General features: G+C 42.6%; 1 protein-coding gene across 1 annotated transcript in view; it reads right to left on the bottom strand.

Annotated features, from left to right (window-relative positions):
- Positions 1–942: 942 nt before the first annotated feature.
- Positions 943–23,484, bottom strand: part of LOC132405784 (interleukin-6 receptor subunit beta-like) — a 126,998-nt gene continuing 104,456 nt past the window's right edge. The window contains exons 11-17 of the mRNA XM_059990791.1: positions 21,749–21,934; positions 17,964–18,065; positions 14,053–14,199; positions 7,361–7,501; positions 4,808–4,904; positions 3,947–4,028; positions 943–2,311 (exon numbers count right to left, since the gene is read on the bottom strand). Of these exons, the coding sequence (XP_059846774.1) occupies positions 1,781–2,311; positions 3,947–4,028; positions 4,808–4,904; positions 7,361–7,501; positions 14,053–14,199; positions 17,964–18,065; positions 21,749–21,934 (1,286 nt within the window). The 3' untranslated portion in view covers positions 943–1,780. The remainder of the gene's footprint in view (positions 2,312–3,946; positions 4,029–4,807; positions 4,905–7,360; positions 7,502–14,052; positions 14,200–17,963; positions 18,066–21,748; positions 21,935–23,484) is intronic.

Here is a 23,484-nt window from a genome sequence, read left to right as displayed (position 1 = left end):
ACCCTTTAAATTTACACCACATTGTCCCCACTTGTAATTTTTCATGATTACATGACAACATGAAGTATCATTTTATTTCTCTTTTGAAGCAAATACTTGACTCTGGTAGACCTTTCTCATCCCCATCTCAGTTCGTGGCACTGTGTTATCAAACACAACTACTATTCTGTATCTGTTCACATGGTTAACAAATCTGTGTCCAATTTCATTTGAAATTCTCTCGTTCTCAGGAGTTGCAGAACTGTACTTCCATTCACTGAAGTACTGGAGCCCATCTCCTCTTCACTTGGGTCAGCCAACTAGACACACACCAACAATAGGAAAGAAATGCTTCCTAGTCTTATGTGGTTAAGACTGAGACCTAGTCCTGATGCAGGAGCTTGCCATGCATATTACAACAGTGAGTCTGTTGGAATATTCTGAGGCCAAAGTGAAAAGACACTTTATAATTACAACGTTTCCCTTTCAGAGACAATAATCACCCATGTGGTCTTATAACCAGGAGTAACACACACAAAATGCTGGATGAACTGAGAAGATCAGGCAGCATCTATGGAAAACAGTCTACGTTTTGGTCTGCGACCCTTCTTCAGGACTGAAAAGGAAGGGAGAAGAAGCCAGAATTAAAAGGTGGGGGGAGGGGAAAGAAGCCAGTTGGAAAGTTATAGGTGAAGCCAGGTGGGTGAGAAAGGTCAAGGGCTGGAGAACAATGGAGAGGAGAGTGGACAGTAAGAGAAAGGGAAGGAGGTGACGACCCAGGGGAAAGTATTAGGCAGGTGAGAAGTAGTGAAAGGTCAGAGTGGAAAATAGTGGGGGGGATGGGGTATATTTGTTCATTGGAAGGAGAGATCAATATTCATGCCATCAGGTTGGAGGGAACCCAGATGGAATATAAAGTGTTGCTCCTTCAGCCTGGAGGTGGCCCCATCTTGGCACAAGAGGGGGCTAAGGATCAACATGTCGGAACATGAATGGGAATAGGAAATAAAACGTGTGGCCACTGGGAAGTCCCACTTGTAGTGCATGCTGCGGAGATGCTCGAAGTGGTAAAGAAAACATTTAGAGAACTCTGCTTTTCTTATCAAATAAATATATTTGGCACTTCAGAATGCAAGCTGAAATACTCATTTGTCAATTGACCAGGGTTTACAATCAAAGAGCTGGGGTGATGTATTCCAATGCACTTCTTCCAAAAGCATGCTCCTGCATTCTGTGTTGCAACTGAATATTAAAATAGAACGCTTACAAGAAACTTGTTCTGTCAGTGTTATTAAGGGGTAATCGCATTTGTTTCCAGCCCTTGAGATTTAACATCACCTACAATGAAATCTTAGGTCCAGTCTTGTAGTCTGCTTTCATCATGGTCTATCTTTCAGAACTGATGAACAATGATCATTCCGAAAACTTACTAAAATATTAATGCAAATAAGATTAATCAGATTTTGATGCACAGGAACTTTAAAAAAGTAGACAAAATGCAAAATTATTTAGAACATAGAACATTACAGCACAGAAGAGTTCTTTGCTCCATGATGTTGTGCTGACATATCATCCAATATGAGGGAGAGTTTTTTTTTTAAAGTAACTCCTTTTATTTTCTCTTGGTGTAGAACAAGCAGACTGCTCCAAAAAATCTTGGGTGTACTTGGTAAAGTACCATTAACTACCATGAAAGCGTACAATCAGCCAACAATAATACTTCCGGCATAGGTGCAATGATACGCTGGTCACAGAGTTTGGCTCATGCAATCTCTTTCATCACTGTAAATGAGTTTAATATTTAGGTTAGTATCTCAGAGCTTGAAAGAGTATGCAGGTTCATTAAAAATGGAAAACTGCACAGCATTTCCTCTTTTTCAAGTACTTGACTCATCTCCTGCGGAGTTTTGCTGCGGTTATCATCTGGTATGCTCTGAAATAGAGACAGCAGACTCTGTTCATTATGAGGAATGACCTGAGGGAAGCAAGTGAGAAGAGTCGGTGTTGAATTTGGTGGGAAAACAGCAAATGTTGCATTTCTCTGTTTATTGTATTCATTTACAGTCACGGTCTCTGGTTCGAGCTTCGGGAAGTGTTCCATTTCATGTGAATCGAACTCATTCTGTGGGGCGATGAATTCCCGTATGGACTGCTTGATGCTGCAGTTGGCTTCACTCAGACTGTTGCTGACAGAGCTTGGACTGCTCTCAATCTTGGTGCCCTGCATCCAGTAATATTTGGTACCACTGACATCGGATTTGGCCTGATCACCACAGTGGACAGCTTGGACTTGAAACGTTGGATTCTGATCCTCCTGAAGGTCTTTTACATCCTTTTGAAGCAAAAATTGGAGTGAGTTTCTGGTGTACAGCACATATGCCAACATCTGTGCATGCTGGGAGACCATAAAGAACAACACCTCATATTCTGTCTGGGTAGTCTCCAACTGACAGTATGAACATCGATTTCTCCAACTTCTGATCATTTCTACCTCTTCTCTCCTCTTCCACTCCATTGTGTCTCCGCTTTTTCCCCTTCTCTTCTCCTGACCTGCCTATCGCTTTCCTCTGGTATCCTTCCTCCTTCCCTGGTGCACTCTACTCTTCCATCAGAATCTTTCTTCTTCAGCACTTTACTTTTACCACTTATCACCTCCCAGCTTCTCACTTCAGCTCCCCCCTCCTTCACCCACCTACCTTCCCCCTCACTTGGCTTCACCTATCACCTGCTCGCTTGTACTCCTGCATCTCCCCCACCTTCATTTCCAGACCTGATGAAGGGTCCTGGCTGGAAATACCCAGCAGAACAAGTAGTACCCATAGTGAGGGAAGGAAAACAAGTTATTGATTCAGGAGCCGCGTCGTATGACAAGGGCAATCGTGGTCTTTCCACGACCATGATTGTTCTAGGCAAATTTTCTGCATTAGTGGTTTGCCATTGCCTTCTTCTGGGCAGTGTCTTTACAGGACAGGAGACCCCAGCCAAGATCAAGACTAAAAGCAATTGTCTTCTAGATATCAATGATCACATAACCAGGACTTCTGATATGTACCAGCTGCTCATACGACCATCCACCACCTGCTCCTATGGCTTTATGTGACCCTGATCAGGGTGGGGGGGGGGGGTGTAGGCAGGTGCTACACCTTGCCCAAAGGTGTCCTGCAGGCTAGTGGAGGGAAGGAGTGCCTTACACTTCCTTTGGTAAAGACATACCTCTACCCTGTCACTCTATTGATTCAGATGGGTGACCTAAATGGGAAAGGTTAGTTATCTATAATTTATTAATTCAATAATGAGCCGAAACTACATAATGACTCGACAAATGATTAGGAGCTGCTCCCTGAAGAATGTTGGCCTCTTTTGGAACAGTATAGGAGATCAAAGACCAAGGGATTAGAGTGGGAAAGGCGAGGCAAAGTGAATGAGAAGCTCAAGGTCACAGCTGTGGACTGAATGGAGATGTTTTGCAAACCAGCCGTTGAACTTGCCTTTGGTTTTTCCAATGTTCTGCAATGGCCACAATACGAGTATCTAACACTATTCTAAAAAGGAAAAGTGCAGATGAATTGTGGCCTCACTTGTATCAACAAAGATGAGTGACAGTTTGGGAGATCTATCAGAACCTGCTCGATTAGTAAACTATTTGGACAATGCCTCCCAAAGAACATCTTCAACCACCAAGATGGAAAGCCCCTCACATTCAAGGGGCAACACTACCTGCATGCTTCCCCCAAAGATCTCACCTTATTCCTGACATGGAAATATATCATGATTCCTTTATTGTTACTGGATCCTGAAACTCTCAATCCAACAGCACAGTGGGAATAAAATCACCAGGGGACCCGCTGCTTTTCACAGTGCCAAGTCATCAACACCTTTGCAAGGGCAATTAGGAACGGACAAGAAGTGTCGGCCGTGCCCGCGGTGTAACATTCCGTCAGATGGATGAACGTTGGGGAAGGATTACCTGCCACAACTTTTTGGGCATCCAGTGAGCCAGGGTGCTATTCGCAGGATCTGGAACGTTGGGCCAAAACTGTTTCCTAATTCTGTGGGTTCAAGAGATAAACGTGGACAGTAAGTAAATCATAAATACGAGAGGTTCTGCTGGTGCTGGACATCCAGAAAACCCACACACAAAATCAGTCCTGATGAAGGGTCCCAGCCTGAACACCGACTGTTTATTCCTTTCCCTGCTGTCTTCCTCCAGAATTTTGAGTGCATTGTAAGTGTGCAGTCACCTCTCTACAGATAAGACATCAGCAAGCTTGAAAGAGTGCAGAGAAGATTCACAAGGATGTTGCCAGGACTTGAACTAAGTTACAGAGAAAGGTTGAATAGGTTAGGTCTTTATTTGCTGGTAGACAGGAGAATAAGGGGCAATTTTATAGAGGTATGAGTGCCAGGGGTAGGTTAAATATATGCAGGTTCCCCCCCCCCCCCCCCCCCGAGTATGGTTAAGACTAGAACCATAGGTTTAGGATGAAAAGTGAAATGTTTAAGGGGAACTCCTTCGCTTAGAGGGTGGTGTGAGTGTGGAACAAGCTGCCAGTGGGAGCGGAAGCAGGTTCAATGCAACGTCTAATAGAAGTTTGGATAGGTGTATGAATGAGAGGGGCATGGAGGGCAATGGTCAGGGTAGATAGGACAAGGCAGGAAAGCAGGTTGGCACAGACTAGATGGGCCAAAGGACTGTGCTGTAGTGCTCTATTACTCCAAGAATAACGCGTTGTTGTGACACCACAAGCACTGTTTGCTTGCATTCTGATGTCAGTCTGGGCTCCAGCTCAATTATTGTTAAAAGTCAAAAGGCATTCCTGCAGCGTACCTGTGTCGTTGGAAGATGCAGGCACCCATTAAAGCCAGGGTCGTAAACAGAAGGAAAGAGAAGACACAGATCAGGAACAACTCCAGTTCTCCATCATCTGATGATTGAAAATGGTGCACGTGTTAACAAAAATCTGCTGTAGAGTCTCAGGGCACAGCTACATTGTCCCTGGAGGCAACCGCATTCTCTGTGGCTGGCCGAAATGTTAACACGTGAAAGCTTCCCACAGTTTAGAAGTAGACTCCTCCATGATCTCTGATGTGGTACAGGCAACACAACATGATTACTAATTTGCAGGGCACAAATACATTTTGTTTCGGTGACTCATCCCTCCCAATGTTTATAGTGCTGTTGTGAGAAACATATGGCCTTTTTTCACATTCCTGGGTTACAGGCATCACTAGCAAAGCCAATATTTGTTGCCTTTGCCAGCTGCTTTTAACCCACTTCAGCGAGTTCCATGTGGTGACATCAAAGATTTCCTTCTCTTAATGGCATTTGTGCACCAAGTGGAATTCTGCAGCAAACTGTCGTTCCATGCTCATTATTATCAGTATTATTTTTATGAAAAGTTAAATCTATTTAATTGACTGAATTTAAACTTCCCAGATACATTGATGAGATTTTAAACGGCTTAAGTAAATTCAGGCTGTTGGATGATGAAGCACTTTCTATCTTACCATGTGGCAGCTCTGTAGAACCACTGGAGAAAGTAACACTAAACAAAAGGATCTCCATCTCCAATGGGATCCTACCAAACACATCTTTACTTCCCCCCAACTCTTCACTTTCTGCAGGGATCGCACCCTCCGTGATTCCCTTGTCCATTCATTCCTCCCCACTAATCTTCCTCCCAGCACTTATCCCTGAGAGTGGCCCAAGAACTGCACCTGCCCATTCACCACCAACTTCCCTTCCAATCAGGGCCCCAGACAGTTCTTCACCTGCGAACTCGCTGGGGTCATCTACGTGTCTAGTGCTCCCAATGCAGCCTCCTCTACATTGGTGAGACCTGTCATTGTATTGGGGGAACCGCTTCATTGAGCACCTCTGCTCCATCTGCCAAAAGCGGAACTTCCCAGTGGTAAACATTTTATTTGCAATTCCCATTCCCATTCTGAAATGTCCGTCCACGGTCTCCTCTTGTGCCATGATAAAGCAGAGCAACACCTTATATTCCCACTGGATAGCCTCCAACCTGATGGCACAATTATCGATTTCTCCTCCCGATAATGTTTTTCCCTCCCCATGCCCTCTTCTTCTATTCTCGACTCTCCTCTCTTACCTTTTACCTGTCTATCACCTCCCCTTGGCTCCTTCTTTCCCTTTTCTTATGGTCCACTCTCCTCTCCTATCCAATTCCTTCCTCTCCAGCCCTTTACCTTTTCCACTCTCCTGGCTTCACCTTTCACCGTCCAGCTATCCTCCTTCCTCTTCCCCACCTTCTTCTTCTGGTGTTCTCCCCCTTCCTTTCTGGTCCTAAAAAGGGGCTCAGCCCAAGATGTCTACTGTTTGTTCACTCACTTCCGTGGATGCTGCCAGAACTCTGGAGTTCCTCCAGCATTTTGCCTGCGTTGCTTTGGATTTTTAGCATCTGCAGAATTTCTTGTATTAATCGAAAGTGAAGTTCTTCCACCTCCCTGACCTTCTGAGCTTTGACATTCATTGTTAGTAGTTCCAAATCACTTACAGTGGACACGCAGTCTGCTGGATGCTCGGTCCATTTAATTAACTATTCCCACTGCAACTCAAACATCAAAGCCAGAGTCGACACACATTCTTTATTTTAAACACAAGATATTCTTCAGATCAAACACGAGGAAATCTGCAGGTGCTGGAAATTCAAACAACACACACAAAATGCTGGTGGAACACAGCAGGCCAGGCAGCATCTATAGGGAGAAGCGCTGTCAGCGATGTCTCCATGTTGGAGCCATGTCTACATAAGTATGGTCTAAAGCCGTCTTTAAGTCCACACATATGCAACACAAAGGAATAAAGTTCAAAATGGCATTGATCAGGAAGGGTCTCCTGATGAAGGGTTTCGGCCCGAAACGTTGGCTACTCTTTTCTCATGGATGCTGCCCAACCTGCTGAGTTCTTCTAGCGCTGTGTACGTAACATTTTGGGCCAATCCACTTCATCATACTATTTATTTATCTTGTCCAGTCTATTCACTGAGATGCCCACCTTACTCTAGGTTATTTCCAAATTAAACAAATATTTTGCTTCAATTAAAGCCGTATAGAAGTTTTGCAACCAGAAAATGTTATTGACGGAATGCAGCAGGGCCTGCAACATCTATAGGAAGAAGTACAGTCGAAGTTTCAGGCTATAGATGCTGCCTGGTCTGCTGCGTTCCACCAGCATTTTACATGTGTTGCTTGAATTTCCAGCATCTGCAGATTTCCTTGTGAAATGTTATTGATAGAACTTTCAGTAATATATTTCAAAAAGGCTGAAGCTCTTTTGTGTTATGTGTTAAACAGGGTGAATCATTTCTTTTAAACTTTGTAAGATTATGGTTCTCAATATCCATATTATAATTCTCACCAAATGTCTTGGTTGTAATGGCCAGACTGGAGCCTGTAGCATTGCCTGCGTCTGTAGAGGCCGTAATGCTCACGTCATACTCCGTGCTTGGTGACAGGCCATTGAGGACGCAGTTGTGCTCAGATCCATTGACAACAACAGCTGAGAAGCAGAGAAGCTCAATGAGTGGGCAGAAGTTCAACTAGGACACTAGCGCAACCAGGTTTTCAGTCCTGTCAAGACTTGAATGTGTGGGAGGCGGAGAAAATGGCAGTGTCTGGTGAGACACAGAAACAAAAGAAATGGGAAAGGTAAAGGCCATTCAGCCCTCAAGCCACTCAGGACTTGAACCGATTGATTCATTGATTCTATTATTGTTATTATTCTACTATGGATTTACTGAGTATGCCCACAAGAAAACAAATCTCAAAGTTGAATATGGTGACATACATGTACAGTACTTTGATAACACATTTTCTTTGAACTTTGAAGCTGGTGCCACATTTTAAAAACATTTTGGCTGATTTGACCTCAGCTCCTGCTCTCTGAAACACTCCACCATCATCGCTGAACAGAATTTAATTAATCTTGACCTTGAATACATGCCCCCATATTGAGATATTTCCTCGCAAAATCTATTTTTATCAAAACTCACACAAAATGTTCTGTGTTTTGTTTAGATCAACTCTAGATTCCATTGGGACCAGCTTCCTTAAAAGTTGCTCATTACAGAATCATTTTATTGGAGGAATTATCCTAGTAAACTTCTACAAAATGCTCCCAATGTCAATAAGGGTGAGTATCCCTTGTCCGGCCATGTGATCCGCATGGATGAGTCCAGAATGCCGCGTCAGTTGTTCTATGGAGAACTGGAGCAGAGCAGCCGTGCCCAAGGTCGCCCAAGGAAGAGGTACAAGGACAACCTCAAGTCAAACCTCAAGTGGGCCAAACTCCAGCCCGGCGATCTCGAACACACTGCTGCTGATCGGTCCAAGTGGCGCAATCTATGCTCCAAGGCAGCAAACAACTTCCAAGCCAACCGGTGCATGCAGTGCCTCAAGGCGAGTCAAGAAAGACACAGGAAGGCGTCTGCTCCTGCCCCAACAGGCAGTGCTCCTTGCCCCATCGGCAACCGTATCTGCGCTTCGGACTTCAGCCTCAGAAGTCATATGCGTGACCACAGACGTTAACTGCGCAACACATTCGTCTTCCTCGGACTTCAAGAGACTACTACTACCATCCCTTATCTGAAATTCTGAATTTGAAAACCTCCAAATCTGAAATTAATTTTAGCGTTGACATGACATTTCAAATGGAAAATTCCAAAGGTGCTGGGAAGGTTCCCAGGCAATGCACGGGTCTCTGCACATCACAGACAGTTCTGAGAAGTGAATTGAAAGAATGGATTCATCAGTGTCAGGTCTGAACATAGAAACATAGAAAATAGGCGCAGGAGTAGGACATTCGGCCCTTTGAGCCTGCACCGCCATTCAGTATGATCATGGCTGATCATCCAACTCAGAACCCTGTACCTGCTTTCTCTCCATAACCCCTGATCCCTTTAGCCACAAGGGCCATATCTAACTTCCTCTTAAATATAGCCAATGAACCGACCTCAACTGTTTCCTGTGGCAGAAAATTCCACAGATTCACCACTCTCTGTGTGAAGAAGTTTTTCCTCATCTCGGTCCTAAAAGGCTTCCCCTTTATCCTTAAACTGTGTCCCCTCGTTCTGGACTTCCCCAACATTGGAAACAATCTTCCTGCATCCCGCCTGTCCAATCCCTTTAGAATGTTATACGTTTCAATAAGATCCCCCCTCAATCTTCTAAATTCCAGTGAGTGTAAGCCTAGTCGATCCAGTCTTTCTTCATATGAAAGTCCTGCCATCCCAGGAATCAACCTGGTGAACCTTCTCTGTACCCCCTCTATGGCAAGAATGTCTTCCCTCAGATTAGGGGACCAAAACTGCACACAATATTCTAGGTGCAGTCTCACCAAGGCCTTGTACAACTGCAGTAGAACTTCCCTGCTCCTATACTCAAATCCTTTTGCTATGAATGCCAACATACCATTTGCCTTTTTCACCGCCTGCTGTACCTGCATGCCCACCTTCAATGACTGGTGTACAATGACACCCAGGTCTCGTTGCATCTCCCCTTTTCCTAATTGGCCACCTTTCAGATAATAATCTGTTTTCCTGTTCTTGCAACCAAAGTGGATAACCTCACATTTACCCACATTAAATTGCATCTGCCATGAATTTACCCACTCACCTAACCTATCCAAGTCACCCTACATCCTCTTAGCATCTTCCTCACAGCTAACACCGCTGCCCAGCTTCGTGTTATCCGCAAACTTGGAGATGCTGCATTTAATTCCCTCGTCTAAATCATTTATATTGTAAACAACTGCGGTCCCAGCACTGAGCCTTGCGGTACCCCACTAGTTACTGCCTGCCATTCTGAAAAGATCCCGTTTACTCCCACTCTTTGCTTCCTGTCTGCCAACCAATTCTCTATCCACCTCAATACCATATCCCCAATACCTGGTGCTTTAAGTTTGCACACTAATCTCCTGTGTGGGACCTTGTCAAAAGCCTTTTGAAAATCTAAATATACCACATCCACTGGCTCTCCCCTATCCACTCTACCAGTTACATCTTCAAAAAATTCTATAAGATTCGTCAGACATGATTTTCCTTTCACAAATCCATGCTGACTTTGTCCAATAATTTCACCTCTTTCCAAATGTGCTGCTATCATATCTTTGATAACTGACTGTAGCAATTTCCCCACCATCGATGTCAGACTAACCGGTCTATAATTCCCCGGTTTCTCTCTCCCTCCTTTTTTAAAAAGTGGGGTTACATTAGCCACCCTCCAATCCTCAGGAATTAATCCAGAATCTAAAGAGTTTTGAAAAATTATCACTAATGCATCCACTATTTCTTGGGCTACTTCCTTAAGCACTCTGGGATGCAGACCATCAGGCCCTGGGGATTTATCTGCCTTTAATCCCTTCAATTTACCTAACACCACTTCCCTACTAACATGCATTTCCCTCAGTTCCTCCATCTCACTAGACCCTCGGTCCCTTACTATTTCCGGAAGATTATTTATGTCCTCCTTAGTGAAGACAGATCTAAAGTAGTTATTCAATTGGTCTGCCATGTCTTTGTTCCCCAAGATCAATTCACCTGTTTCTGACTGTAAAGGACCTACATTTGTCTTGACCAATCTTTTTCTTTTCACGTATCTATAAAAGCTTTTACAATCAGTTTTTATGTTCCCTGCCAGCTTTCTCTCTTAATCTTTTTTCCCTTTCCTAATTAAGCCCTTTGTCCCCCTCTGCTGGTTTCTGAATTTCTCCCAGTCCTCAGGTGTGCCAATTTTTTTTTTGCTAATTTATATGTTTCTTCTTTGGACTTGATACTATCCCTAATTTCCCTTGTCAGCCATGGGTGCACTACCATCCCTGGTTTATTCTTTTGCCAAACTGGGATGAACAATTGTTGTAGTTCATCCATGCGATCTTTAAATGCTTGCCATTGCATATCCACCGTCAACCCTTTAAGAATCATTTGCCAGTGTATCTTAGCTAATTCACATCTCATACCTTCAAAGTTACCCTTCTTTAAGTTCAGAACCTTTGTTTCTGAATTAACTATGTCACTCTCCATCTTAATGAAGAATTCCACCATATTATGGTCACTCTTACCCAAGGGGCCTCGCACGACAAGATTGCTAACTAACCTTTCCTTATTGCTCAATACCCAATCTAGAATGGCCTGCTCTCTAGTTGGTTCCTCGACATGTTAGTACAGAAAACCATCCCGCATACATTCCAAGAAATCCTCTTCCTCAGCACCCTTACCAATTTGGTTCACCCAATCTATATATAGATTGAAGTCACCCATTATAACTACTGTTCCTTTATTGCATGTATTTCTAATTTCCTGTTTAATACCATCCCCAACCTGACTACTACTGTTAGGTGGCCTGTACACAACTCCCACCAGCGTTTTCTGCCCCTTAGTGTAATGCAGCTCTACCCATATTGATTTCACATCCTCCAGGCTAATGTCCTTCCTTTCTATTGCGTTAATCTCCTCTCTAACCAGCAATGCTACCCCACCTCCTTTTCATTCCTGTCTATCCCTCCTGAATATTGAATATCCCTGGATGTTCCCTGAATGAGCTCCCATCCTTGGTCACCCTGGAGCCATGTCTCTGTGATCCCAACTATATCATATTCATTAATAACCATCTGCACATTCAATTCATCCACCTTGTTACGAATGCTCCTCGCATTGACACACAAAGCCTTCAGGCTTGTTTTTACAACACTCTTAGCCCTTGTACAATTATGTTGAAAAGTGGCTCTTTTTGCTTTTTGCCCTGGATTTGCCTGCCTGCCACTTTTACTCTTCACCTTCCTACTTTTTGCTTCTACCCTCATTTTACACCCCTCTGTCTCTCTGCACTTGTTCCCATCCCCCTGCCACATTAGTTTAAAGCCTCCTGAACAGCAGTGGCAAATGCTCCCCCTAGGACATTGGTTCCAGTCCAGCCCAGATGCAGACCGTCCTGTTCATACTGGTCCCACCTCCCCCAGAACTGGTTGCAATGCCACAGAAACCTGAATCCCTCCCCCTTGCACCATTTTTCAAGCCACATATTCATCTGAAATATCCTCCTATTTCTACTCTGACCAGCATGTGGCACTGGTAGCAATCCAGAGATTATTACCTTTGTGGTCCTACTTTTTAGTTTATCTCCTAACTCCCTAAATTCACCTTGTAGGACCTCATCCCATTTTTTACCTATATCATTGGTACCTATGTGCATCATGACCACTGGCTGTTCACCCTCCCATTCCAGAATGACCTGCAGCCGCTCAGAGACATCCTTGACCCTTGCACCAGGGAGGCAAAATACCATCCTGGAGTCTCGTTTGCGGCTGCAGAAACGCCTATCTATTCCCCTTACAATCGAATCCCCTATCACTATAGCACTCCCACTCCTTTTCCTTCCCTCCTGTGCCGCAGAGCCACCCATGGTGCAATGAACTCAGCTGCTGCTGCCTTCCCCTGATGAGACATCTCCCCCAACAGTATCCAAAACAGTATATCTGTTTAGGAGGGAGATGTCCTCAGGGGACTCCTGCACTACCTGCCTACTGCTACGCTGTCTAGTGGCCACCCCTTCCCTTTCTGCCTGTGTAGCCTTTACCTGCGGTGTGGCCAACTCACTGAACGTGCTATTCACGACTTTCTCAGCATCACGGACGCTCCAGTATGAAGCCAATCGCAGCTCCAAATGCTCAATGCGGTCTGCCAGAAGCTGCAGTTGGACACACTTTCTGCACACATAGTCGTCAGGGACAATGGAAGTACCCCTGATTTCCCACATGCGGCAGGATGAACAAGCCACAGGGCCGATTTCAACTGCCATGACCTACCCAATACTTGCCTCAACTTTTGAAACTTTCTCCTTTGAAAGGAACTTACCTGGCCTTACCTCAATTGGAGTGAAGCTCGTCCTCAGCCTCTTCTCATCAAAGCCTCAAATCTCCACTCCTTCACTGGCCACTTTCCACAGGCTGCTCTGCTTGAGATAACCCTCTATTTATTTGTTTGAGCTTTTCAAACTGCTTGGTCACCTGTCCTCGATTGCCCAATCAGCTGCTTTCTGCTGAGTCTGAGCTATTCAAATCTTGATTGTCTAATCAACAGCTTTCTGCTGAGCTATTCAAATCTTGACTGACTTGATTGCACAGTCCAACTGCCAAAACTGCCAGAATCTCTCGTGTCAAAGCCTCAAATCTCCACTCCTTCACTGGCCCACTCACTCACCAGCCGCTTTCCATATGTAGTATACATATAGTGTACCTTCTACCTAACGGTAACAGTGAGAAAAGGGCTTACTCTGTGTGCTGGAGGTCCTTAATTATTGTCACTGCCTTTCTGAAACATTGCTCCCTGAAGATGTCCTGGGTACTTTGTAGATTAGTACCCAAGATGGAGCTGACTAGATTTACAACCTTCTGCAGCTTCTTTCTGTCCTGTGCAGTAGCTCCCCCCCCCTCCCCATATCAGACAGTGATGCAACCTGTCAGAATGCTCTCCACTGTACATCTATAGAAGTTTTTGAGTGTATTTGTTGACATGCCAAATGTCTTCAAACTCCTAATGAAGCATGGCCGCCGTCTTGCCTTCTTTATAACTACATCGACCCTTCTTCATAACTACATCGACATGTTGGGACCAGGTTAGATCCTCAGAAATCTTGACACCCAGGAACTTGAAACTGCTCACTCTCTTCTCTTCTGATCCCTCCATGAGGATTGAACTGCCATTGTTTGCTGTTGTTCAACGGCTAATTCAGGTATTCTCTCCCGATGCTGCTTTTGTTACACTGCACACATTATATTTTCATTATATTAACAGTATGTTATAATGTTTACTGTTAAGTACATATGTGTGACAGACAAGTGTAAGACAAAGACTGTTTACCGCTAGTATGTAAATTCAGAGTTGGAAATGATGGCAATCCTAAGCCTTCTCGTTTTGGATCCCAAAATCTAAAAAAGTCAGAGACCTACAACACTTCTGCCCTCAAGCATTTCAGATAAGGGGTACTCAACCTGAGCTAACTAATTTATACCAGCTAATTTTATAACAGAATTAACCTTTAAGTGGTTTCACTTACATTTCAGCTTGCCATTCCCATTCTTATATAATACTGTATAACTCCTGATGAAGCCATTCCGATCATCGATCGGAAGCTCATGCCATTCAAGATGTACTTTGGTCTTCCAGATCTGTTTAGACCAAATTTCAGGACCGCAGCTTGGAGCTGTAATAATAATGATACCAATCTGTGAAAAAGCATGATTCTGTAAAAATTATTTTCTCACCTTCCTTGTATTCATTTTCCTTCTTTTTCCATGTTGGGGTTTTCAAATACTTTATTAAATTGACAGTCACTTAAGGGAAACCAGGGAAAAAGTAGGGTCCATTAGGGACCAAAGTGACAATCTATGTGTGGAGCTAGAGACTATAGGTAAATACTTCTCATCTGCATTGAAAGTCAAAGTAAAATTTATTATTAAAGTACATATTTATGATTTTGAGATGCATTTTTGCAGGTATTCACAATAAAATAAGGAAATAAAATGGAAATGTTAAAAACTGTACATTAACAAAGACTGATAAACAAGCAACATACCAGATAAAAACTGAGAACATGAATTGCAGAGTCCTTGAAAGTGAGTCCCTAGGTTGTGGAATCAGTTCAGGGTTGTGGTGAGTTAAGTTATCGTTGCTGGTTCAGGAGCCTGATGGTTGTAGGGTTATAACTGTTCCAGAACTTTATGGGGTAGGATCTAAGTCTCCTGAGTGCTTCCTGCCTAATGATAATAGCGAGATGAGAGCATGGCGTGAATGGTGGGGGCCCTGAATGAAGGATTCTGCTTTCTTGTGTCAGCGCTCCATGTAAATGTGCTCAGTAATGAGGAGAGCTTTGCCTGTGATGGATTGGATGGTATTCATCACTTCCTGTCGAGTTTTCCTTTCCAGAGTTTTGATGTTTCCATACCATCAGTCAGGATATTGTCCACTGAGTATTCATGTCAGTTTGGCAGAGATTTTGGTGATACGGCAAATCTATGCAAACTTCTAAAAAAGTAGAGGTGCTATTGTGCCTTCTTTGTGATAGCGCTTGGACAAAAAGAGTTCAGGGAGACATTTTATACGGAGAATTCAAGGAGAGGTTTTGTGAAATTCTGGAACATTTTACTATTAACAAAGAGAGATACTAGGCACCGTGGCAAGCTTAAATCACCAGGTCTTAACATGTCCTGGATGCTAAGCGAAGCAAAGGAGGAAATTGCAGGGGGCACAGAAACTTTTAATTCTTCAACAATATTCAGGAAGAATAGCAGGGATAACCCAGGTAATTACAGACCAGTGAGCCTTCCACCAGTGATAGGGAAGCTTTGGAAATAAATTAATGAGAACAGGATTAATCTACATTTGGAGTAACTGGATTTGACCTTCCATTAAGATGGCGGTATGCGTGAATGGAGAGGCCTCTCAGGGACCAACCAAAGGTGCATTTTTCTTTGTATAGTTGTTTTTTACGATCCAAAGACAATTCTACTCCAAGAACATCGGGTACTTCAGTGCTACTCCATCAGTGGGCTGTTCATTGATTGGAGTAGCTGGACTGGTGTCAGTGGTGGAGTCGGCCGACATGTTGAAGGGGTTGGCTGAGGTCTGGATATCGGAGGAGCCAGTCTAGATATCAAAGGGGTTGGTCAGGATACCGGAGGAGCTTACTGATGTGTTGGAGGAACCTGTTTGGGTTCGGGGGCGCTGACCTGACTGCAGACCATGTTGCTGCCCGCTACTTGGAAGCATTGGAGTTGGTGCAGTATAATCGTGGGAGATTGTCTGGGACACTTCACTTGCAATCACGAGACTCTGTTGGACAATGATATGCAATTTGCGGTTGGCCTGTTACCCTTGGCTGGTGGAGGGACAGTCAACTATGTGAATTGTGTATCTTCAGTTGTAGCGCAAACTAGGCCTCTAGCCTTGGGCTTGCCTGCTGCTGTAGACCAGGTGAGAGACGCGGTAGCACTACAACACGGTTGAGCTCAGCTGGGGCCTGGTCTTGCCCACTGGTGCTGCCCTCTTGTGTTTGAGCAGTGGAATGTCAGGCTGGATAGTGTGCACTTGTACACTGCTGGGAGACTGCACCATCGTCTGCTGGACATTGTCGCTCAGGGTCTTGGATTATATAAGACTTTGTTAAGGAACATCATGCCTGAACAATTTGAATGAATTTTTCATAGATTTAACAAAATTTGATGAGGAGAAGAGTGCAATCAGTGTAGGTTACATAGACTTCAGTAAAGGCCTTAAAGAAGGTCCCACATGGGAGACATATCTAAAAGGTTGAAGTCGATAGAAAGTAAGGGAAATTGGCAAATTTTATCCCAATTGGGCTTGGTGATAGGAAGCAGAGGGTTATCATGGAGGGGGAGATGTTGTGATTGAAAGCCTGTGACCAATGGTATAATCGCAGCAATTGATGCTGAAACACCTTGATACTTTCATTTTTATTAATGATTTGGATATGAATGCAGAGGATATGATTAGTAAATATGTAGGTGATACAAAACTGGTGGTGTTTTGGTGGTCAGGATAGATTACAGAAAAATAACAATTAGTGAATTAAAATGAGGTGTGCAATGGTAGAAGGAATTTAATCCTGTTAAGTGTCAGGTGATACATTTTGGGAGGGCTAGCAAGGGTAGGACATATAAAATGTATGGGAGCACTGATGAACAGAGGGACCTTAGATTCCTGAAGGTGTTGATATAGGTGGACAAGTTGGTGAAGTAGTGTATAGCATTCATTAGCCATGGCATAGAATCTAAGAGCAGAGAAGCCAAGATACAGCTTTGTAAAACATTTGGTAGGCCACAGGTGGACTGTTAAGTAAGTTTGATCATTACACTACAGGTTGTGATTGCAATGGAGAGGATGCAGAGGACATTCACCAGGGCGTTGCCTGGAATAGAAAGAGTCACTTGGAGGGAGAGATAATATAGGTTGGGTTTGTTTTGCTGAGAGCAGAAAGGGCTTTGAAGGGACTGATTAAGGCAGACAGAATTTTGAAAGCCATAGATATATGGTAGGAACCTCATCCCACTAACAGACATCAAAAACTAGAGGGCATGGGTTTAGGCTAATGGGGAAGAGGATAGAAGGGAATGGAGGAAACGTTCTCTCACCCAGATGGAAGTTGGAATCTGAAACACACTGAGTGGGTGGTGGAGGCATGTACTGCAAGAACAATTATGAAATAGCTAAACAAATGCTTGAATTGCCAAGGTGGAATAGCATAGATGGGTAATTGCAAGTTGCCTTGGACATGATGGGCTAAAGGGATTGTTTTTGTGTTATGCTACTCTGTGACTTTCTCCATAAACAATGCATCCCACAGCACGTGACAGCTGGGATTGAACAGCAATAAAATTTATTTATTTATGGAGATACAGTGCAGAACAGCCCTTCTAGCCCTTTGACCCATGATGCCCAGCAACCTCTGATTTCAATCCTAGCCTAATGACAGGATAATTTACAATGACCAATTAATCTACCAACTGGTACGTCTTTTTGGACCATGGGAGGAAACCAGGGCACCTGGAGGAAACCCACACAGTCATGTGGAGAACGTATAAACTCCTTACAGGCAGTGGCAGGAATTGAACCCGTGTCACGGGTACTGTGAAGTGCTGCGCTACCCACTACACTACCGTACCGCATTGTCAGATAGTTTGTCTGCTAGAAGCTCAATGCTTTGAGCTCCCCAACCAAACAGCAGTAACGACGAGTCTACTTAAGACCCTAGACAAGTGAGATCTAAACATGCAATGCACAGAGTTTGAAATCTTTGTCAAAGTAAGGAGCAAATGTCTGAAATCTCAGAAAAAGTTTTTGTAAATACACAAACTAAATTAACTTTCAAACCATCGGATACCTATAATTAGAAATGATACAATTTTTAAGCTATAAAGCAGAATGGGAAGCTTTATTCATTGTACTTACCACCTTCCTTTGAGTAAGCCTGTGTGGATGCTGGAAACCCTGATACGTCATCAAAAATAGGGTAAACCAAAATGTTGTAGAGATGCATTGGCTTAATGTTATCTGGAGAAGAAAATTCACACCAGTTTAGAATTGCTCTAGCAAGAAAAAACTCCTTTCATCTAACCATATTATAGTATTTTACTGTCAGAGGAATATTTAGAAAGGATAAGTTAGAGCTGGGTGGCATGGTGGAGATACATCTCTACCAAAGGAATTTTAAATTTTAAATTTTAAATTTCAAATGTGCTCCTTCTCTCCAATAGCATGCAGGTCACCTTTGGGCAAAGGGTAGCACCTGCTTAGCACCCCCAACCAGGGTCACGTGAAGCCACGGAGCAGGTTGCGGATGGCCATATGAACAGCTGATGCATATCACAAGTCCTGGTTATGCGACCACTGACACTAGGCAGACAATCTCTGAAGAGTATTGATAATGGCTGGGGTCACTCGTCTTGTAAAGACACTGTCCAGAAGAAGGCAATGGCAAACCACTTCTGTAGAAAATTTTTATCAAATTTACCAAGTAAATTTTACCAAAATTTACCATGGTCAAGACCATGATCGCTCACTTCATATGATTTGGCATATAATGATGATTATGATGATGAGGTTGGATCAGATCCTTTAACAACATTTTGTTCCTGCTAAATATTTCCAATTATTTTGTGTTTATTTTTAAAAATTCAGATTGATCATCAACATACTTAATTAGAAATCTGCTTGCTAATTGTGTTACTAGGTCAGTTATTACAGGACCTTAAGAATGCAACAGTGAACAATTTTTGAGAATCACTTATGTGCAAGTTGTGTTCTATATAATATAGCAATGTTAGAGTTCTGACATGGTGTTCAACTTTACCTAAATTCAATCACACAGACCTTTGGCACTGTACAATGATCCATATTTATTCTTCTATCAATTGAAATGGTTTTTCTAACTGGCTGGCATCCGGACCCTCAACAAATAAAATAGAAGTCAAGAGATTTGGAGGATTCATTGCTTGCAGGATCAAATGATATCCAGGTAGTCATGATTCTAACTTTACTTCTGGATATGGGTTAGCATTAAACTTTCAGTGCTGAAAGGCAATACACCCAGCGGCCACTCTATCTGGTACTTCCTGTACCTAATAAAAGTGGCCACTGATTTACGCCTGTGTTCTTCTGTAGGTGTAGTCCATCCACTTCAAAGGTTTGACTTCCTGTGCATTCAGAGATGCTCTTCTACACAACACTGTTGTAATGTGTGTTTATTTTGAGCTACTGTTGCCTTCATGCTAGCTTGAACCAGTCAGGCCATTCTCTTCTGACCTTTCATATAACAAGGCATTTTTGCCTGCAGAACTCCTACACAATGGATTTTTTTTTGCACCAATCCCTGTAAATGCTAGAGACTGTTGTGTGTGAAAATTGAGGAGATAATCAGTTTCTCAGATACTCAAAACACCCTCTGTGGCACATAATCATTCCATAGTCAAAGTCACTAACATCACGTTTCTTCCCCATTCAGATGTTTAGTATGAACAACAAATAAAACTCTTGATTATGAGTGAAGTTGAGAGAAGTTTTGGTTCAAGAGTCTGTTGGAAGTTTTGGTTCAAGGTCTGATGGTAGTCCCAATGCTTTTGTATCTTCCTCCTGGTGGCTGTAGCAAGAAGAGAGCAGGTCCTGGGTGGTGGGTGTACTTGATGATGGATGCTGCTTTCCTGCAACAGCATTTCATGTAGATGTGCTCAGTGAATGGCTTTACCTGCGATGGGCAATGCAGTAGATCCACTAGCCATGCTGCAGTGCAATCCATTAGTGCCCATGAACACTATCTCACCATTTTGCTCTCTTTTTGCACAAATCATTGGTTTTTAAATTTCTTACTGTAAACTATAGTAATTTTTATGTATTACACGGTGCTGCTGCCACAAAACAAATTTCATGTCAGTAATAATAAGCATAATTCTGATTCAGATTCAGAAATCTGAAGATTTTTAGATATGAGGGATGTCAGGAAATTGGTGCCGTTATAAAAGATTGACCATTATCACACTGAATGGCAGAGAAGTGTTGCAGCTTAATGGGATTATGGTGAGAGTACATTAGGATTACCGTCAGCTCTGTGCAGATGGGAGCTTGATGGTTGTCATTGACTCTGATAGCATATATGATAACATATATGCACTTTGAAAATAAATTTACTTTGCACTTTGAACACACATAACAAGTGGATGTCAGAAGACATCCTTCAGTATTGAAGAGGGGTCTCAGCCCGAAACATTGACTGTTTATTCTTTTCTATAGATGCTGCCTTGCCTGCTGTGCTCCTCCAGTGTTTTGTGTGTGTTGCGTCAGAAGACAAGGTCCATCCTGTAAGTTAATTCTACGGACATCCGCTGGTTCCTTTTTATTTACCAAACCACTTTGAATTTGCCTGCTTACTGTGAAAATAGTCCACTATAATATCCTTGTTATAGCTTCTAAGGATTTCTGTGTTACTTCATTAATGTTGTGAGAGTTACCTGCCTCCACCATCCTTCAGCTGAATACCTCAGACACCTGCATCACTTTAATACCTCTGTTGTATGTGAGATCTTGTGGGTTAAAGGTAATTTTTTCCTTGCGTTTTCATGTTATTATCATTACCTACAAGATATGACACAAACATTAAGGGATTATGATACGAGAAATATTTGATAGCTCTGGGTCTGTACTCGCCTCAATTCAGGAGGGGGGATCTCAGTGAAACCTTTTGAATGTTGAAAGGCCTAGACAGAGTAGATCTGGAAAGGATGTTTCCCATGATGGGGGAGTCTAGGACAAGAGGGCACAGCCTCAGGATAGAGGGGCGCCCTTTCAAAACAGAGATGTGGAGAAATTTCTTTAGTCAGAGGGTGGTGAATTTGTAGAATTTGTTGCCACATGCAGCTGTAGAGGCCAAGTCATTGGGTGTATTTAAGGCAGAGATTGATATGTTCTTGATTGGACACGGCATCAAAGGTTACACAGAAAAGGCTGGGAACTGGGGTTGAGGAGGAGAGAGAAAAACATTTCAGCCATGATTGAATGGCGGAGCAGACTCACTGTGCCAGATGGACTAAAACTGTTCCCATGTCTTATGGTCTAAACATAGAGTCAGAGAGCGTGACAGCACAGAAATGGGCCCTTTGGCCAATTTGGTCCAAGTCAGCCTGGTTTTCACCCTGTCCCATCTACCTATCCGAACTTCAATGATGCTGACAGTCATGCTACACACTGTTTGAGCACTTAACCAGCTGTTTTTTTTTACGAGAAGGCTCCCATTTTATCAGAAGAACATAGCCCAGTGATGGCAAACTTGTCCAAAGAATGGCAAAGTGATTATTTTGCCCTAAGAATGCAAGATATCTTTTAATGGTTCTATTTGACTAACTATGGATATCTTGGTGCAAGCTCTCTGGTTGGAAGCAAACTTGGCTGCTCTATTAGGACTTGCCTTCAGATCAGTCAGGCAGCTCTGGATTTTAATGAGTTCTATGGACTCACTTTCAAGGTCTCCTCAATTATTGATCTCAGTTTTAGTTATTTTCCTTTTTACGTTTACTTTTGTATTTGCACAGATTGTCTTCTTTTGCATGTTAGTTGTTCGTCTTTGTTTGAGTGTAGTTTTTCATTGATCCTATTGTATTTCTTTGTTCTACTGTGAATACACGCAAGAAAATGAACCTCAGGGTAGTATTTGGTGACAGATGTGATTTTAACGTTGCATTGCTTACCATGTATGATGACTTCAGTAACATTTCCAGGGGTACTTTGCCAACTGATATTACAGGGGATTTTCTGAGACACCACACACCATTCGACCACATAAGCAGTTGCCACTATACTGGGAGGCTCCCACTGAATCAGAAGGCTGTCATTTCCATTTGAAAAAGCAAGAACATGGGGCAGAGAAGGCAAATCTGTTCGGAGAAAGACATCGATTACTTGCCCGAAAATGTGGCATGACTTTTTAAAGAACTTTCTTTTCCCCTTTCAATTAACTTTGGATATCTCGCTACACAGCCTCATTGTGGACTCAGATTTTATTTTAAAGCTGACACAGACACCTTGTCCATCTATGCCACCACATTCAGTGAACTGAGATCTTGTGCACTTCGGTGTTTGTGACACAACAATATTCCGCAGGGCCCTACTGTTACTGTTATTCTGGAAAATTATGCATCAAGGCCTGGATATTATTACAAAATGAACTTCCTCTAGTCTGGAGTGCAACTATTTATTCACAGTTCAACAGATAAATTTAGAAAGCAGCTGAATCAATTTAAGGACATTACATTGTAGAAAATGTTCGTTTAGCTCACTGCATTTTTAACAGAGTTAACTGTAAAATAGTAGCTTCCCATACATTACTTTCCTATACTCTTCTATTTCCATCTTCATACATGTAGCCAATTGCCTTTTGATGTATTCTGTTTATTCCCTCAACAACTAGTTGTGGTGAAGCCCCCCTGACTGAAGAACAACTAATTTCCCACTTTTTCACCTTTAGATTTTCCTTTTAGTTCTTCCCTTTATTTCTGATTCACATAGAGCGGAAACAATTTTTCAGCGTTCCTCTCTTAAAACACGTAAGTTGTAACAGGTCCAAAATATCCCTATATCCACCCATAAAATAATGGCATCTTTTGTCATAGTGCAAATCTCTCGGCTCCAGTTGCTTTACTAAATTTTCTCCTCAACCTCTCCTTGACTCTAACATTGTACTTAAAATAAAGTATCCAAAGACTAAAGTTGCTTAACATGCTCTACCCAGAAACTCAGTATTATCTCTGTGCTTCAGAGTTCTTATAAAACATTATCACCATTTTCACTGTTGTAATTTGTTGAGAATCTGAGGAAGAAATCTGTTGTCAGTCACTGTTACTAATGTCACAGTAGCATTTGAGCACTGAACTCTGCTTCTGAAATTTGGTTTCATTGACTTGAATGGATTTGCAAATCAAGGCCTGCTATTGTACTGTGCGATTATAATTAAATTCCTCACCTGTCCTTTCTTGCATTATTCATTCATTTTTTATTGTATCACTCCTTTTTTTTACTTCTTTGACTGTACTGTTACCTCAAAACTACAAATTTCATGATGTATGCACATCAGTGATAAACTTGATTCTGATTCTGAGATTAGCTCAACTAGTATGTAAAAGAATACAAGGGAATTAAACTAATACATATATAAACACAAGAGGTTATTCAAATGCTGGAAATCCTGGGTAACACATACAAAATAGAGGAACTCAGCAGGTTGGGCACCAACTCTGGAAAGAAATAAACAGTTGACCCTTCATCAGGACTGGAAAGGAAGAAACTAGAGTAAGAGGATGGGTGAAGGAAGAGGAGTACCAGCTGGATCTAGTTCCATTAAGTCATAGTTGCACTGGCTTTGTGTATTAATTTCAATGATCATTGCTGTTTTCTGCAGAATCCAACAGTGCAGCATGGACTATCTATG

The sequence above is a fragment of the Hypanus sabinus genome, chromosome 16 (genome assembly GCF_030144855.1).
Source record: "Hypanus sabinus isolate sHypSab1 chromosome 16, sHypSab1.hap1, whole genome shotgun sequence".
Classification (NCBI taxonomy): domain Eukaryota; kingdom Metazoa; phylum Chordata; class Chondrichthyes; order Myliobatiformes; family Dasyatidae; genus Hypanus; species Hypanus sabinus.
Note: the sequence above shows the minus strand (reverse complement) of the source record. Positions and strands in the feature narration are given on the sequence as shown.